At 45.6% G+C, this 17,633-nt stretch overlaps 1 protein-coding gene across 1 annotated transcript in view; it reads right to left on the bottom strand.

The window, feature by feature from the left end:
* Positions 1 to 17,633, bottom strand: part of LOC106569492 (collagen alpha-1(XI) chain) — a 177,857-nt gene that overhangs the window by 24,015 nt on the left and 136,209 nt on the right. The window contains exons 40-46 of the mRNA XM_082961028.1: positions 16,536 to 16,643; positions 16,260 to 16,367; positions 7,994 to 8,047; positions 6,977 to 7,030; positions 3,883 to 3,990; positions 400 to 453; positions 180 to 233 (exon numbers count right to left, since the gene is read on the bottom strand). Of these exons, the coding sequence (XP_082817154.1) occupies positions 180 to 233; positions 400 to 453; positions 3,883 to 3,990; positions 6,977 to 7,030; positions 7,994 to 8,047; positions 16,260 to 16,367; positions 16,536 to 16,643 (540 nt within the window). The remainder of the gene's footprint in view (positions 1 to 179; positions 234 to 399; positions 454 to 3,882; positions 3,991 to 6,976; positions 7,031 to 7,993; positions 8,048 to 16,259; positions 16,368 to 16,535; positions 16,644 to 17,633) is intronic.

Genomic DNA, 17,633 nt, shown 5'->3' with positions numbered 1-17,633 from the left:
ACTAACCATCCAATCAACCAATCAACCAACCAACTAACCAATCAAACAACCAATCAATCAATCAAACCGTCTGTCATCATAATATACAGTAGGGTATGGAGCAAGCTTGTTCTCTAGTGTAACAGAAATATAATATTTGATAATAATATACTCAAACCAGAGATGGTGAAGACACTTACGTCAGCTCCACTTGAACCCTGGGGACCTCTGGGACCTGGAGGACCAGGCGGACCCTGTCAACATAAACAATAACACCCTGTCAACATAAACAATCAACAATAAGATCCTGACAATGCAACGGAGTTATGAGTGACACCAACACAGCCTGGATCCAATAATGTAGCTTTGTATCTACTTGTACATCTGTACTGTGGTGTTATTCCAAAATGGCTGACTTACCATTGGGCCGACGTCCCCGTTCTCTCCCTTCTCTCCTGATGTACCAGGCAAGCCCTGAGAAAGGAGAGGTACTCACTTTAATACTCAACAACAAAGACATTTGTTTACATTAAATATGGTATCATAGTCCGCGATGATGATACTGATTGAAATAGATGAGGCAGCTCTTGCACCAACAACAAAAAAAACTGTTCATATAAACACACAGCCTAATTCGGATCTTTTTCCACAGATTGGTCTTTTGTTCCAATCAAATCAGCTCTTTTGCCAACAATTAGGCAAAAGATCAGAATTGGGCTGACTGTGTATTGTGTATTGTGTTGATATGAAAATATGATATGAGATTTTATTACACTACTTCCGATTCATCATCTAACTTTCCTAACAATATACAAGAACTTTGGTTACTCATTATATATATATATATATATATATATATATATATATATATATATATATATATATATATATACGTCAGGACACATGACCTACATTAACTTGACAGTCATTAGAAAACGCATGCTGATGATAAAGAGTTCCTGACACACTGTGCTGCAGAACAATACTGTGTGTGTGTGTGTGTGTGTGTGTGTGTGTGTGTGTGTGTGTGTGTGTGTGTGTGTGTGTGTGTGTGTGTGTGTGTGTGTGTGTGCAGAATACATTAATACAGCCAAAACCCTAATACAGCCAAAATAAACACATAATTATTCAGCGGTAACACCTAGGTAATTATTGTCTACAGGAGGCCTGGCTGTAATCTAAATTACAGGCTGCGACGTGATTCGTCAACGTCCACAGGAAACAGGAAGTAAAGTCAGTTGTTTTTTGTGTTGTAAAGAGAGAGAGAGACAGAGAGAGAGAGAGAGAGAGAGAGAGTGAAGACTGAAACCTCTGTCATTGTAATGTAGGTGGGTGAGAAGCAAACATCAAATCAAACAAACATCAAATTAATATCTGAATATAAAGGAAAACGTATAAATACTTACTGGATTAATAATGTGCGCGTGTGCAATACAATGCAATACAATGTAATACAATGCAATACAATGCAATACAATGTAATACAATGTAATACAATGCAATACAATGTAATACAATGTAATACAATGCAATACAATGTAATACAATACAAAGCAATAAAATGCAATACAAAGCAATACAATGTAATACAATGCAATACAATGTAATACAATGCAATACAATGTAATAAAATGTAATACAAAGTAATACATTGCAATACAATGCAATACAATGTAATATAATGCAATACAATGCAATACAATGTAATACAATGCAATACAATGCAATACAATGTAATACAAAGCAATACAATATAAAACAATCTAATACAATGCATAAATGTCTTATGTTTTGCTTTAATCTAAATAATGTGGGAATAATTGAGGAGAGATTAACTGTGGGCAAACACCTAATATGATGTGAAATCATACATAATTACCTCAATTACTTCGACACTGGTGCCCTCTGCACTTTGACACGTTGACTCTGTACCGGTACCCCCTGTATATAGCCTCCACATTGACTCTGTACCGGTACCCCCTGTATATAGTCTCCACATTGACTCTGTACCGGTACCCACAGTATATAGCCTCCACATTGACTCTGTACCGTAACACCCTGTATATAGCCTCCACATTGACTCTGTACCAGTACCCCCTGTATATAGCCTCCACATTGACTCTGTACCGGTACCCCCTGTATATAGCCTCTACATTGACTCTGTACCGGTACCCCCTGTATATAGCCTCCACATTGACTCTGTACCGGTACCCCCTGTATATAGCCTCCACATTGACTCTGTACCGGTACCCCCTGTATATAGCCTCCACATTGACTCTGTACCGGTACCCCCTGTATATAGCCTCCACATTGACTCTGTACCGGTACCCCCTGTATATAGCCTCCACATTGACTCTGTACCGGTACCCCCTGTATATAGCCTCCACATTGACTCTGTACCGGTACCTCCTGTATATAGCCTCCACATTGACTCTGAACCGGTACACCCTGTATATAGCCTCCACATTGACTCTGTACCGGTACCCCCTGTATATAGCCTCCACATTGACTCTGTACCAGTACCCCCTGTATATAGCCTCCACATTGACTCTGTACCGGTACCCTGTATATAGCCTCCACATTGACTCTGTACCGGTACCCTGTATATAGCCTCCACATTGACTCTGTACCGGTACCCCCTGTATATAGCCTCCACATTGACTCTGTACCGTAACACCCTGTATATAGCCTCCACATTGACTCTGTACCGGTACCCCCTGTATATAGCCTCCACATTGACTCTGTACCAGTACCCCCTGTATATAGCCTCCACATTGACTCTGTACCGGTACCCTGTATATAGCCTCCACATTGACTCTGTACCGGTACCCTGTATATAGCCTCCACATTGACTCTGTACCGGTACCCCCTGTATATAGCCTCCACATTGACTCTGTACCGTAACACCCTGTATATAGCCTCCACATTGACTCTGTACCGGTACCCTGTATATAGCCTCCACATTGACTCTGTACCGGTACCCTGTATATAGCCTCCACATTGACTCTGTACCGGTACCCTGTATATAGCCTCCACATTGACTCTGTACTGGTACCCCCTGTATATAGCCTCCACATTGACTCTGTACCAGTAACCCCTGTATATAGCCCCGCTATTGTTATTCACTGCTGCTCTTTAATTATTTGTTTTTCTTATCTCTTACTTTTTTGGGGGTATTTTCTTAAAACTGCATTATTGGATAAGGGCTTGTAAGTAAGCATTTCACAGTAAGGTCTACACCTGTTGTATTCGGCGCATGTGACAAATACAATTTGATTTGATTGATTTGAAATCTGTTGTAAATTGTGTTGTAATGCTTTAAAAATGGATAACTGACATCATTTTGAGTAGCTGCTGCCTTAGCAGGAACTAATGGGGATCCATAATAAACCCCAGGAAGAGTAGCTGCTGCCTTGACAGGAACTAATGGGGATCCATAATAAACCCCAGGAAGAGTAGCTGCTGCCTTGGCAGGAACTAATGGGGATCCATAATAAACCCCAGGAAGAGTAGCTGCTGCCTTGGCAGGAACTAATGGGGATCCATAATAAACCCCAGGAAGAGTAGCTGCTGCCTTGGCAGGAACTAATGGGGATCCATAATAAACCCCAGGAAGAGTAGCTGCTGCCTTGGCAGGAACTAATGGGGATCCATAATAAACCCCAGGAAGAGTAGCTGCTGCCTTGGCAGGAACTAATGGGGATCCATAATAAACCCCAGGAAGAGTAGCTGCTGCCTTGACAGATGCAAATACAAACTGAAGCCAACAACACCAACGCCCGACACTGTGTGTGTGTGTGTGTGTGTGTGTGTGTGTGTGTGTGTGTGTGTGTGTGTGTGTGTGTGTGTGTGTGTGTGTGTGTGTGTGTGTGTGTGTGTGTGTGTGTGTGTGTGTAGTTGTACCTGCAGTCCGATGGGTCCAGGTAGCCCAGGGAATCCTCTGGATCCTTCGTCTCCCTTCTGGCCAAACATACCCTGCTGACCCCTGGGTCCTGACTCACCATCACTACCCTGGAGGTCAAAGGTTAGAGGTCACAGTGACATCACAGAGGTGATTGAGAGAGAGGGGGGAAAAGGGAGGGTGGAGAGAGAGAGAGAGAGAGAGAGAGAGAGAGAGAGAGAGAGAGAGAGAGAGAGAGAGAGAGAGAGATAGAGAGAGAGATAAAGAGAGAGAGAGAGAGAGAGAGAGAGAGAGAGAGAGAGACAGAGAGAGAGAAAAAGTAAGGACCTGAAATGTGCTGACTGAATCTATGGGAGCACCACAGGGCTATAGGGTTGAGTGAGAGGGGGCTCTCTCTGGAGGGGCGGAGGTAGAGAGGCTGAGAAGCTGCATATGAGGTGCTGACCAACAGTCTTCAGTTGAACGCCCGACTCATGTCAGATCAGCAGTAGGAATGACCAGGGGGAAATGTTCTGTAATGTTCTAGGGGGGCTGGAACATGCAGATATAGAATATCTTGGACAGAGTGAATTATGCGATGGATCTGATCTGAGCTGATCTGAGTTGAGTGTAGGTTACCAACACTATGTAGTGACCTACTTTTAACCAGGAGCCTATGCACTATAAAGGGAAGGGAATGGGATGTCATTTGGGACGCTGTAGAGTCCTGCTTGGCCAGAAATAACAGCACAACAAAATGGAAGACTGTGGAGTCTGGCTTGTGGGACTCGTTTAAAGGCTACTGCAGGGTTGATAAATCACGTAGGGATTTGAGACAAGGTTGTTGTTTTTTTTAAAGAACAAGCTGGCCAAAGGGGTTTGGTAAGACGCCCTGAGTCTCACTGTAACTCTTCTTCTCAGTACACTGTAGTCTCTGTAGTCTCCAGACAGCTCACTTCCAGGTCTTTGTCTACAGGTCTCTTGTGTGTTTTACGATAAAATCGTTGCCCTTTCATTCCAGTCAAATTATCTAGTGGCCTCATGGGTGGAATGTTACTCACATTTTTCATAATTTCATAATTAAATCAACATTATTAAAAATAAAATAAAAAAACTGCCAAAAAATCTGGTGTTTCTATGTCAAAAGGTTTTGTTATATTTCAGTTTTCTGTAATGTATATGAAGTGTAGTATGGGGATGCTAACTCTAAATGTAATACATTTCAACTCTATATCTGACATGGTCCAGGTGTCTACTTTTTTAAAAACCCATAACCATGTGTGTGAGGTGTATACTTTTGTTTTAAAGTAGATTTGTTTAAGACTACCAAGAAGCACTCTGTGTGACCCTGATTTAGCCCCCTGCAGCAAAAGGTTACCCAGATAAAAGTCTGTAGATGAAACCTCAGCAATGCTCGTCTTGGAACATAGAGCCGGTAGGCTTGTTGTTGGCTTATTGTAGACTTCTTGTAGTCTTACTGTAGACTTATTGTAGGCTTCTTGTAGTCTTACTGTAGGCTTATTGTAGACTTCTTGTAGTCTTACTGTAGGCTTATTGTAGGCTTCTTGTAGTCTTACTGTAGGCTTATTGTAGACTTCTTGTAGTCTTACTGTAGGCTTATTGTAGGCTTCTTGTAGTCTTGCTGTAGGCTTATTGTAGACTTCTTGTAGTCTTACTGTAGGCTTATTGTAGGCTTCTTGTAGTCTTGCTGTAGGCTTATTGTAGGCTTCTTGTAGTCTTGCTGTAGGCTTATTGTAGACTTATTGTAGTCTTACTGTAGGCTTATTGTAGGCTTCTTGTAGTCTTGCTGTAGGCTTATTGTAGACTTCTTGTAGTCTTGTTGTAGGCTTATTGTAGACTTCTTGTAGTCTTACTGTAGGCTTATTGTAGGCTTCTTGTAGTCTTACTGTAGGCTTATTGTAGACTTCTTGTAGTCTTGCTGTAGGCTTATTGTAGACTTCTTGTAGTCTTACTGTAGGCTTATTGTAGGCTTCTTGTAGTCTTACTGTAGGCTTATTGTAGGCTTCTTGTAGTCTTGCTGTAGGCTTATTGTAGGCTTATTGTAGACTTCTTGTAGTCTTGCTGTAGGCTTATTGTAGACTTCTTGTAGGCTTGCTGTAGGTTTATTGTAGACTTCTTGTAGTCTTGCTGTAGGCTTATTGTAGACTTCTTGTAGTCTTGCTGTAGGTTTGCTGTAGGCTTATTGTAGGCTTGTTGTAGGCTTGTTGTAGGCTTGTTATAGGCTTGCTGTAGTCTTGTTGTAGGTTTGCTGTAGGCTTGTTGTAGGCTTGTTATAGTTTCTGTTCTACGCTCATACTGGACAAAGACATTTTAGGTCTTGGGTATTTGGGTACTAAAAAAGAGAACCCACCACTTCAGCAGAAGTCACAGCTGCAGCCACTTAGCGGTAGTAACATCTGTAATATATATTCAGCCTTTAGTAACATCTGTAATATATATTCAGCCTTTAGTAACATCTGTAATATATATTCAGCCTTTAGTAATATCTGTAATATATATTCAGCCTTTAGTAATATCTGTAATATATATTCAGCCTTTAGTAACATCTGTAATATATATTCAGCCTTTAGTCATATCTGTAATATATATTCAGCCTTTAGTAATATCTGTAATATATATTCAGCCTTTAGTAACGTCTGTAATATATATTCAGCCTTTAGTAACATCTGTAATATATATTCAGCCTTTAGTAATATCTGTAATATATATTCAGCCTTTAGTAATATCTGTAATATATATTCAGCCTTTAGTAATATCTGTGATTAATATTTGTCATTCTGTAATATATGTGATGAATATTCATCCTTTAGTAATATCTGCGATGAAAAGTAATCCTTTAGTAATATGTGCGATGAATATTCATCCATTAGTAATGTATGTGATGAATATTCATCCATTAGTAATATCTGTGATGAATATTCATAATTTAGTAATATCTGTGATGAATTGAAGCTGGTCTGCCACCCGACTCTGGCTATGTTAGAATAACACGAGAGGGGGCTGAGTTGAGGGGTAACAGTTCAGGGTTAATGAGTTGGGTCTGAGGTGAGAGTTTGAAGTTGAAAGGTGAGAGGTTAAAGGTGAATGAATACTCACAGCAGGACCAGGAGCTCCGATGACACCTTGAAGACCTCCTGGACCAGGAGGACCCTACAAACAACCACGGGACAGAAACAGAAACAGTTAGAGGGGACAACAGAGTTAGCAGGGACTGAGACAGAAACAGTTAGAGGGGACAACAGAGTTAGCAGGGACTGAGACAGAAACAGTTAGAGGGGACAACAGAGTTAGCAGGGACTGAGACAACAAGGGGACAACAGGGTTAACAGGGACAGAGACAACAAGGGGACAACAGAGTAAACAAGGCCAGATACAACAAGGGGACAACAGAGTTAACAGGGACAGAGACAACAGAGTTAACAGGGACAGAGACAACAAGGGGACAACAGAGCTAACAGGGACAGAGACGACAAGGGGACAACAGATTGAACAGGGACAAAGGCAACAACAGAGTTAACAGGGACAGAGACCACAAGGGGACAACAGAGTTAACAGGGACAGATACAACAACGGGACAACAGAGTTAACAGGGACAGAGACAACAAGGGGACAACAGAGCTAACAGGGACAGAGACAACAAGGGGACAACAGATTGAACAGGGACAAAGGCAACAACAGAGTTAACAGGGACAGAGACCACAAGGGGACAACAGAGTTAATAGGGACAGATACAACAACGGGACAACAGAGTTAACAGGGACAGAGACAACAAGGGGACAACAGAGCTAACAGGGACAGAGACAACAAGGGGACAACAGAGTTAACAGGGACAGAGACGACAAGAGGACAATAGAGACAAGAGATACAGTCAGTCAGAGCTAGTAGGGATACAGTGCCAGTGTCTTCACACTCCATAGTATAAAAGTTGATCTGTAGTGATTCTTAATGGACCATACTAGCAACAAAGGACACTCTTGAGGTCATTTGAGGTGACTTCCTAGGAGTATACTGGACCAGTGTCCGGACCTCTGGTCCGTGGACCAGTACAGGTTTCTCAAGAGGTTTCTCTAGAAACCTTTCCTACAAGAGGAAAAGAAAATGATGACAAATTACCTGTTCACCCTTGTCTGCTTTGCTTCCCTTCTGGCCAGGCTCACCAACCTCTCCCTGGGACAGAACACACAACAACACAAGTTATGATAATGACAACAACACATTGATTTTATATAGTAGGACCCAAAGAGCCTTGATCCTATTTTATTTTAGTCTACTTTATTTTAGCCCGTCTTTAACAAACTTTCCGACTTATTGTCTATTCAAGCCCAATATTTTCCAAATGTCACCTTTACCGTGATTGGGTGGTAAATATTATTAGTAGAGATTTTAATTTGATTGGACAAAGACCTTGGAGTTCGTGATTGCAATGAATTGATTACTTGGCTCGGGCTATCCCTCTACTGGCACTCCCACTGTCACACTGTCGCTATGGAGGACGGGTGTGTGTGTGTGTGTGTGTGTGTGTGTGTGTGTGTGTGTGTGTGTGTGTGTGTGTGTGTGTGTGTGTGTCAGCGGGAGTGTCTGTGAGTGTGTGTGTGTGTGTGTGTGTATGTGTGTGTGTGTGTGTGTGTGTGTGTATGTGTGAGTGTGTTTGTGTGTATATATATTTGTGTGTGTGTGTGTATGTGTGTGTGTGTGTGTGTGTGTGTATGTATGTCTGTGTGGTTATGTGTGTGTGTGTGTGTGTGTGATGATAACACACACACACCCTTGGTAGATATAAATCCAGTGCATTAGCTAAGAACATCCACTTTGTTTGCCCCAGACTAACAAAAAACGATTAGTTAATGGCAATGCGTGTGTGTGTGTGTGTGTGTGTGTGTGTGTGTGTGTGTGTGTGTGTCTACTCTGTAGCTTAATTTCCAAAACATTTTCACACCTATCCAACAGCATAATTAAACATGCCATAGAAAGTCATTAACATCATAATAGCTTTAATGTAATACTCTTAACCCACAAAACATTAGGCATGTGTATCATACACTATCAGCTCTGCCTCGTCCCAATGCAATGCCCTGAACGACAGCATTCATCCCTTAGACATGGTGCAGTATACAGTACACTGTATTACTGAACTATACTGTCCATTACTGAACTATACTGTCAATTACTGAACTATACTGTCAATTACTGAACTATAAACTACTGAACTTGTCACGAATTCCACCGAAGGTGGCTCCCCTGCCTGCTCGGGCGGCGCTCGGCGGTTGTCGTCACCGGCCTACTAGCCGCCGCTGATCCCTTTTTCCTTTTCGTTTGGTATGTCTTATTGTTTGCACCTGTTCCCCATTTGGTTCTCTTGATTTATGGTTATTTAAGCCTGTTTAGCCCGCCCAGGTTTGTGTGGGATTATTTGCGTCAGTGTGTTTTGTTATTGGATGTGCTGGCGATCGTATAGTGTTGTTTTATGTGCGTGCTGTGTACCTGTTGTTTTTGGGCACCTCGCATTTTCACGCCGGTTGTGTTGGCGTCGACCGTTTTTGTTGTGTTACGGAATAAACACATTATCTCCTTACCTCTGCTCTCTGCGCCTGACTCCTACCACCACTCCTAGCATTTACTGACAGAATCCCGCAGCAGCTATGGAGTCAGCAGGAGCAGCCTCCCCTCCTCTCCCATCGATGGAAGAACGGGTCCTCCATCATACCACCATTCTCCACCGAATAGGCTCAGCGATGGATCAGATGATGGAGAGGATGGACCGATGGGAGAGGAGTGGCCTCCCTACCGCATCCCCCGCACCAACTCCCCCCCCCCCCCAACAGCTACCCCTCCACCGGCGTCCGGACCCGGAGCCTTGCGCCTGGCTCTCCCCAGGGAGTACGATGGAGCGGCGGCTGGGTGCCAGGGGTTCCTGCTACAGTTGGCGTTGTACCTGGCTACCGTTCGTCCGACTCCCTCGGGAGAGGAGAGCGTAAGCGTCCTCGTCTCCTGCTTAACGGGACGTGCCCTGGAGTGGGCCAACGCAGTGTGGTATGGCCCAGACTCGGCAAGGGATCACTACCCCGAGTTCACCCGCCGTTTCCGGGCCGTGTTCGACCACCCAGCAGAGGGCCGGGCGTCGGGTGAACGGCTGTTCCACCTGCGGCAGGAGATGAGGAGCGCACAGGACTTTGCTCTGGAGTTCCGGACCCTGGCTGCTGGAGCGGGGTGGAACGACAGGGCCCTGATGGACCACTATCGTTGTAGCCTCCGGGAGGACGTCCGCCGGGAGCTAGCCTGTCGGGACACTACCCTCTCACTGGATGAACTAATAGACATGTCCATTCATCTCGACAACCTGCTGGCTGCTCGCGGGCGTCCGGACCGGGCCATGTTGGTTCCACCTCCAGGTCCTCCAGCTCCCGTCCCTATGGAGCTAGGGGGGGCCGCGTCCAGGGGAACCGGAGGAGGAGGCTCCTCCTGTACCCAGTGTGGTCGGAGAGGACATACTACCGATCGGTGCTGGGGGAGCTCCTCTGGGAATCGGGATGGCAGGCGGAGCACTCCTCGTTCACCTCAGGTGAGTAAGCACCAACCTCACCCAGAGCTCCCTGTTGGTCATATGTTTGTTTTAGTAACTTTCCCCTTGTTTTCTCCCTCTTTCCAGCATAAGGCGCTAGTCGATTCAGGCGCAGCTGGAAACTTTATGGATCGTGGGCTCGCGTTAAGGCTAGGGATTCCCCTGGTGTCGTTGGACCAACCTTTCCCCGTGCACTCCTTAGATAGCCAACCATTAGGATCAGGACTGGTCAGGGAGGCCATGGTGCCACATGGTAACGCAGGGGGATCATGGGGAACGGATTAGTCTCTTCCTCATTGATTCGCCTGCGTTTCCGGTGGTGCTGGGGATTCCCTGGCTGGCCAATCACAATCACAATATTTCGTGGAGACAGGGGGCTCTCAGAGGGCGGTCAGAGGAGTGCTCAGGCAGGTGTAAGGGAGTTTCCATCGGTGCGACGACGGTGGAGAGTCCAGACCAGGTTTCCACTGTGCGCATTCCCTCAGAGTATGCCGATTTGGCTATCGCCTTCTGTAAAAAGAGGGTGACCCGATTACCACCTCATCGACGAGGGGATTGCGTGATAAACCTCCAGGTAAACGCTACACTTCCCAGGAGTCACGTGTACCCATTGTCACAGGAGGAGACGTTGGCTATGGAGACATATGTCACGGAATCTCTGAGACAGGGGTACATTCGGCCCTCCATGTCACCCGTCTCCTCGAGTTTCTTTTTCGTTGAGAAAAAGGATGGAGGGCTGCGTCCGTGCATTGATTATCGAGGTCTAAATTCTATCACAGTAGGGTTTAGTTACCCGCTACCTCTCATCGCTACGGCGGTGGAATCATTTCACGGCGCGCGTTTTTTCACGAAATTGGACCTCAGGAGCGCATACAATCTGGTGCGTATCCGGGGAGGAGACGAGTGGAAAACCGCATTCAGTACCACATCGGGCCACTATGAGTACCTCGTCATGCCGTATGGGTTAAAGAATGCTCCAGCCGTCTTTCAATCCTTTGTTGACAAGATTCTCAGGGACCTGCACGGGCAGGGGGTGGTAGTGTATATTGATGACATCCTGATCTATTCCGCCACCCGCGCCGCGCATGTCTCCCTGGTGCACAAGGTGCTTGTGCGACTGCTGGAGAATGACCTGTACGTTAAGGCTGAGAAATGTGAGTTTTTCAAACGAGCCGTTTCCTTCCTGGGGTATCGCATTTCCACCTCGGGGGTGGTGATGGAGGATGACCGCGTTAAAGCCGTGCATAATTGGCCAACTCCTACCACGGTAAAGGAGGTGCAGCGGTTTTTAGGGTTTGCCAATTACTACCGGAGGTTTATCCGGGGCTTTGGTCAAGTTGCTGCTCCCATTACCTCACTGCTGAAGGGGGGTCCGGCACGCTTGCGCTGGTCAGCAGAGGCGAACAGAGCGTTCAGTCGCCTGAAGGAGCTGTTTACCGACGCTCCCGTGCTGGCTCATCCGGATCCCTCTTTGGCATTCATAGTGGAGGTGGACGCGTCCGAGACTGGGGTGGGGGCCGTGCTATCACAGCGCTCGGGCACGCCACCCAAACTCCGCCCGTGCACTTTCTTTTCCAGGAAGCTCGGGCCGGCGGAGCAGAACTATGACGTGGGGGACCGGGAGTTGTTAGCTGTGGTCAAGGCTCTGAAGGTGTGGAGACATTGGCTTGAGGGGGCTAAGCACCCTTTCCTCATCTGGACTGACCACCATAATCTCGAGTACATCCGGGCAGCTAGGAGACTGAATCTGCATCAGGCCAGGTGGGCCATGTTCTTTACCCGTTTCCGGTTCACGATCTCTTAACGGCCAGGTGCACAGAACACGAAGGCCGACGCACTGTCCCGCCTATATGACACCGAGGAGAGGGCCATCGATCCGGCTCCCATCATTCCAGCATCGTGCTTGGTAGCTCCGGTGGTATGGGAGTTGGACGCGGAGATCGAGCGGGCGTTACGGTTGGAACATGCACCATCGCAGTGTCCGGCAGGTGTCCAGTACGTGCCGCTTGGTCTCCGTGATGGATTGATTCGATGGGCCCATAATCTCCCCTCTTCGGGTCACCCTGGGATCGAGAGGACAGTGCGGAACCTGAGGGGAAAGTACTGGTGGTCCACCTTGGCCAAGGACGTGCGGTAGTATGTTTCCTCCTGCTCGGTGTGCGCTCAGAGCAAGGCTCCTCGACACCTGCCTAGAGGGAAATTACACCCCCTCCCCGTTCCACAGCGGCCGTGGTCGCACTTGTCAGTGGACTTCCTCACTGACCTTCCCGTCTCTCAGGGGAACACCACTATCCTGGTCGTTGTGGATCGATTCTCGAAGTCCTGCCGTCTCATCCCGTTGCCCGGTCTCCCTACGGCTCTGCAGACTGCGGAGGCCCTGTTTACCCATGTCTTCCGGCACTACGGGGTGCCCGAGGACATCGTTTCTGATCGGGGTCCCCAGTTCACGTCCAGAGTTTGGAGGGCGTTCATGGAACGTTTGGGGGTCTCGGTCAGCCTGACCTCGGGTTTCCACCCCGAAAGTAATGGGCAGGTGGAGAGGGTGAACCAAGAGGTGGGTAGGTTTCTAAGGACGTATTGCCGGGACCGGCCCAGGGAATGGGCGAGATACGTCCCATGGGCAGAAATAGCCCAAAATTCCCTACGTCACTCATCGACCAACATGTCACCGTTCCAGTGCGTGTTGGGCTACCAGCCGGTCCTGGCTCCATGGCACCAGACCCAGACCGAGGCTCCTGCGGTGGAGGATTGGGTGCAGCGCTCGAAGGACACTTGGAGAGCCGTCCAAGACGCACTCACTAAGGCGAGTGGACGGCAGAAGAAGAGCGCTGACCAGCACCGCAGTGAGACCCCTGTGTTTGCACCAGGGGATCGAGTCTGGCTCTCGGCTAGAAACCTGCCCCTCCGCTTGCCCTGCCGGAAGCTGGGCCCTCAGTGTGTAGGGCCGTTTAAAGTCCTGAGGAGGATAAACAAGGTGTTACCGGTTACAACTTCCATCTTACTACCGTATTAACCCCTTGTTTCATGTGTCTCTCCTCAGGCCGGTGGTGGCTGGTCCCATGCAGGAAGGTGAGGTCCCGGAGGTTCCTCCACCCCCGCTGGACATTGGGGGGTCCCCGGCGTATAAGATACGCGCCATTCTGGACTCCAGACTTCGGGGGGGGTCCTACAGTACCTCGTCGACTGGGAGGGGTACGGCGCGGAGGAGAGGTGCTGGGTACCTAGGAAGGACATTTTGGACCCCCCACTACTGAGGGAATTCCACCGCCTTCATGGGGATCGCCCTGCGCCTCGTCCTCCGGGTCGCCCTCGAGGCCGGTGGCGGCGCGCTGCGGGAGTCACGCGTCAGGAGGGGGGTACTGTCACGAATTCCACCGAAGGTGGCTCCCCTGCCTGCTCGGACGGCGCTCGGCAGTCGTCGTCACCGGCCTACTAGCCGCCGCTGATCCCTTTTTCCTTTTCGTTTGGTATGTCTTATTGTTTGCACCTGTTCCCCATTTGGTTCTCTTGATTTATGGTTATTTAAGCCTGTTTAGCCCGCTCAGGTTTGTGCGGGATTATTTGCGTCAGTGTGTTTTGTTATTGGATGTGCTGGCGATCGTATAGTGTTGTTTTATGTGCGTGCTGTGTACCTGTTGTTTTTGGGCACCTCGCATTTTCACGCCGGTTGTGTTGGGGTCGACCGTTTTTGTTGTGTTACGGAATAAACACATTATCTCCTTACCTCTGCTCTCTGCGCCTGACTCCTACCACCACTCCTAGCATTTACTGACAGAACTATACTGTCAATTATTGAACTACACCTTCAATTATTGAACTACACCTTCAATTATTGAACTATACTGTCTATTATTGAACTACACCTTCAATTACTGAACTATACTGTCAATTACTGAACTGTAAATTACTGAATTATACCATCAATTACTGAACTATACTGTCAATTACTGAACTATACTGTCATTTACTGAACTGTAAATGACTGAATTATACCTTCAATTACTGAACTATACTGTCAATTACTGAACTGTAAATTACTGAATTATACCTTCAATTACTGAACTATACTGTCAATTACTGAACTATACTGTCAATTACTGAACTATACTGTCAATTACTGAACTACAAACTACTGAATTATACTGTCAATTATTGAACTATACCTTCAATTACTGAACTACACTGTCAGTTACGGAACGATACTGTCAATTACTGAACTATACTGTCAATTACTGAACTATAAACAACTGAATTATACTGTCAATTATTGAACTATACCTTAAATTACTGAACTATACTGTCAATTACTGAACTATACTGTCAATTACTGAACTACAAACTACTGAATTATACTGTCAATTATTGAACTATACCTTCAATTACTGAACTACGCTGTCAGTTACTGAACGATACTGTCAATTACTGAAATATACTGTCAATTACTGAACTATAAACTACTGAATTATACTGTCAATTATTGAACTATACCTTAAATGACTGAACTATACTGTCAATTACTGAACTATACTGTCAATTAATGAACTTTAAATTACTGAATTATACTTTAAATTACTGAAATTACTGAACTATACTGTCAATTAATAAACTATACTGTCAATTACTGAACTATACTGTCAATTACTGAACTATACCTTCAATTACTGAACTATAAATTACTGAATTATACTTTCAATTACTTTCAATTACTGACCTATACTGCCAGTTACTGAATTATACCTTCAACTACTAAACTATACTGTCAATTACTTAACTATACTGCAAGTTACTGAACTATACCTTCAATTACTGAACTATACTGTCCATTACTGAACTATACTGTCAATTAATGAACTATACTGTCAATTAATGAACTTTAAATTACTGAATTATACTTTCAATTACTGAAATGACTGACCTATAGTGTCAATTACTGAACTATACTGTCAATTACTGAATTATACCTTCAATTACTAAACTATACTGTCAATTACTTAACTATACTGCAAGTTACTGAACTATACCTTCAATTACTGAACTATACTGTCCATTACTGAACTATACTGTCCATTAATGAACTTTAAATTACCGAATTATACTTTCAATTACTGAAATTACTGACCTATACTGTCAATTACATGAACTATACTGTCACTACTGAACTAAACTCTCAATTACTGAAAAGTAAGTAAGTAAGCCTTGTTCAAGCCAGAACGGCCCATAGGGCAGGAGCCAGAATGGCCCATAGGTCAGGAGCCAGAATGGCCCATAGGGCAGGAACCAGAATGGCCCATAGGGCAGGAACCAGAATGGCCCATAGGTCAGGAGCCAGAATGGCCCATAGGGCACGAGCCAGAATGGCCCATAGGGCACGAGCCAGAAAGGCCCATAGGGCAGGAACCAGAATGGCCCATAGGGCAGGAGACAGAATGGCCCATAGGGCAGGAGACAGAATGGCCCATAGGTCAGGAGACAGAATGGCCCATAGGTCAGGAGCCAGAATGGCCCATAGGGCAGGAGCCAGAATGGCCCATAGGGCAGGAGCCAGAATGGCCCATAGGTCAGGAGCCTATTTCCTGATTCTGTAGCATGAGGCAGCTTGATTTACAAGTATACCTGCTGGACAGGAAGCGAGTCTATCTCAGGGCCTACAACTATAAGTTAGCGTACCTTGTCTGCCTCTATAACTATAGGTTACTGTAGCTTCTCTGTCTCTATAACTATAGGTTAGTGTACATTGTCTGTCTGTTAGTGTACCTTGTCGGTCTATATAACTATAGGTTAGTGAACCATGTCTGATTCTATAACTATAGGTTACTGTACCTTGTCTCCGTCCTCTCCAGGGGGCCCCTGGGGGCCTGCAGGGCCAGGAAGACCGACTGGACCTTGGATACCGTCACGTCCAGCTGGTCCCATGGGACCTTTCTCTCCCTGGGGACAGACAGATAGTAGGGGCCACAGTCAACAAACAGTTAAAATACACATGGTTCATGATTTTTTTTTAAATTTGTGATGAAAACATCACTTGACAAAGGAATGAAAAATAAAACGTTTTGAATAAAGTCTAAGGACTGTGTGTGTTCTGAGGTGTGTACTCACCGGGCCTCCCTTCTCTCCGGCTGGACCCGGGCCTCCCTGGGGTCCAGTGCGTCCTGATAGACCGATGGGACCTCCAGGACCGGCAGCACCTCGTTCTCCAGGAGAACCCTGCCCAAGCCAACAACACATTACAGCATCAATGGGACCGATCACTGACCTTTGAGAATCATTCTGCTCTATTGCAATATCCATCACACATTTACACGTACATGTGAGTCATTTAGCAGACTCTCTTATCCAGATCCACTTACAGTAGTGAGTCATTTAGCAGACTCTCTTATCCAGATCCACTTACAGTAGTGAGTCATTTAGCAGACTCTCTTATCCAGATCCACTTACAGTAGTGAGTCATTTAGCAGACTCTCTTATCCAGATCCACTTACAGTAGTGAGTCATTTAGCAGACTCTCTTATCCAGATCCACTTACAGTAGTGAGTCATTTAGCAGACTCTCTTATCCAGAGACACTTACAGTAGTGAGTCATTTAGCTGGTGCTCTTATCCAGAGTAAGTGCATTCATCAAAGGAAAGCTAGGTGGGAAAAGCACATACAGTATCACAGTCATAGTAGGTACATTTTCCCTCAATACAGTAGCATAGGGATCCTTAACTATATTCAGCTGCGGGACGATTTTTTCTTGAGCGGATGGTTGGGGGGCCTGAACATAATTACAAATAATTTCAAATTGACCACAAGAAGCCCAAACAGATATAATGTTTGACTAAAACGTAATCATTTCAAACCTTTCTTACATTTGTATACGGTCACATGTCTCTCTATTATGCGTGGGAATACTTGGGAACAGATTTCTTAAATACAAATCACTTGGAGCTGATTTCCTGGTGTTTTTTCAGTTTTTTATTTTCAACAATAAAAAAAGAAAATATATATTTTTGAAAACTTGCGGGCCAAATAAAACCACCCTTGGGCCAAATTCGGCCCGTGGGCCACCAGTTGAGGAACCCTGCAGTAGCTATCATCATAGTCAGTGCTTAGGAATATTAGTTATTTAGTAGGAATAGCTACAATAGTATACTACAGTATATTACAGGGCATGTATTCTAAGTAGTATGCTAGTGTGGCCACTCAGGGTTAACA

This window comes from Salmo salar, chromosome 14, assembly GCF_965601325.2.
Source record: "Salmo salar chromosome 14, fSalSal1, whole genome shotgun sequence".
NCBI classification, from domain to species: Eukaryota; Metazoa; Chordata; class Actinopteri; order Salmoniformes; family Salmonidae; genus Salmo; species Salmo salar.
Note: the sequence above shows the minus strand (reverse complement) of the source record. Positions and strands in the feature narration are given on the sequence as shown.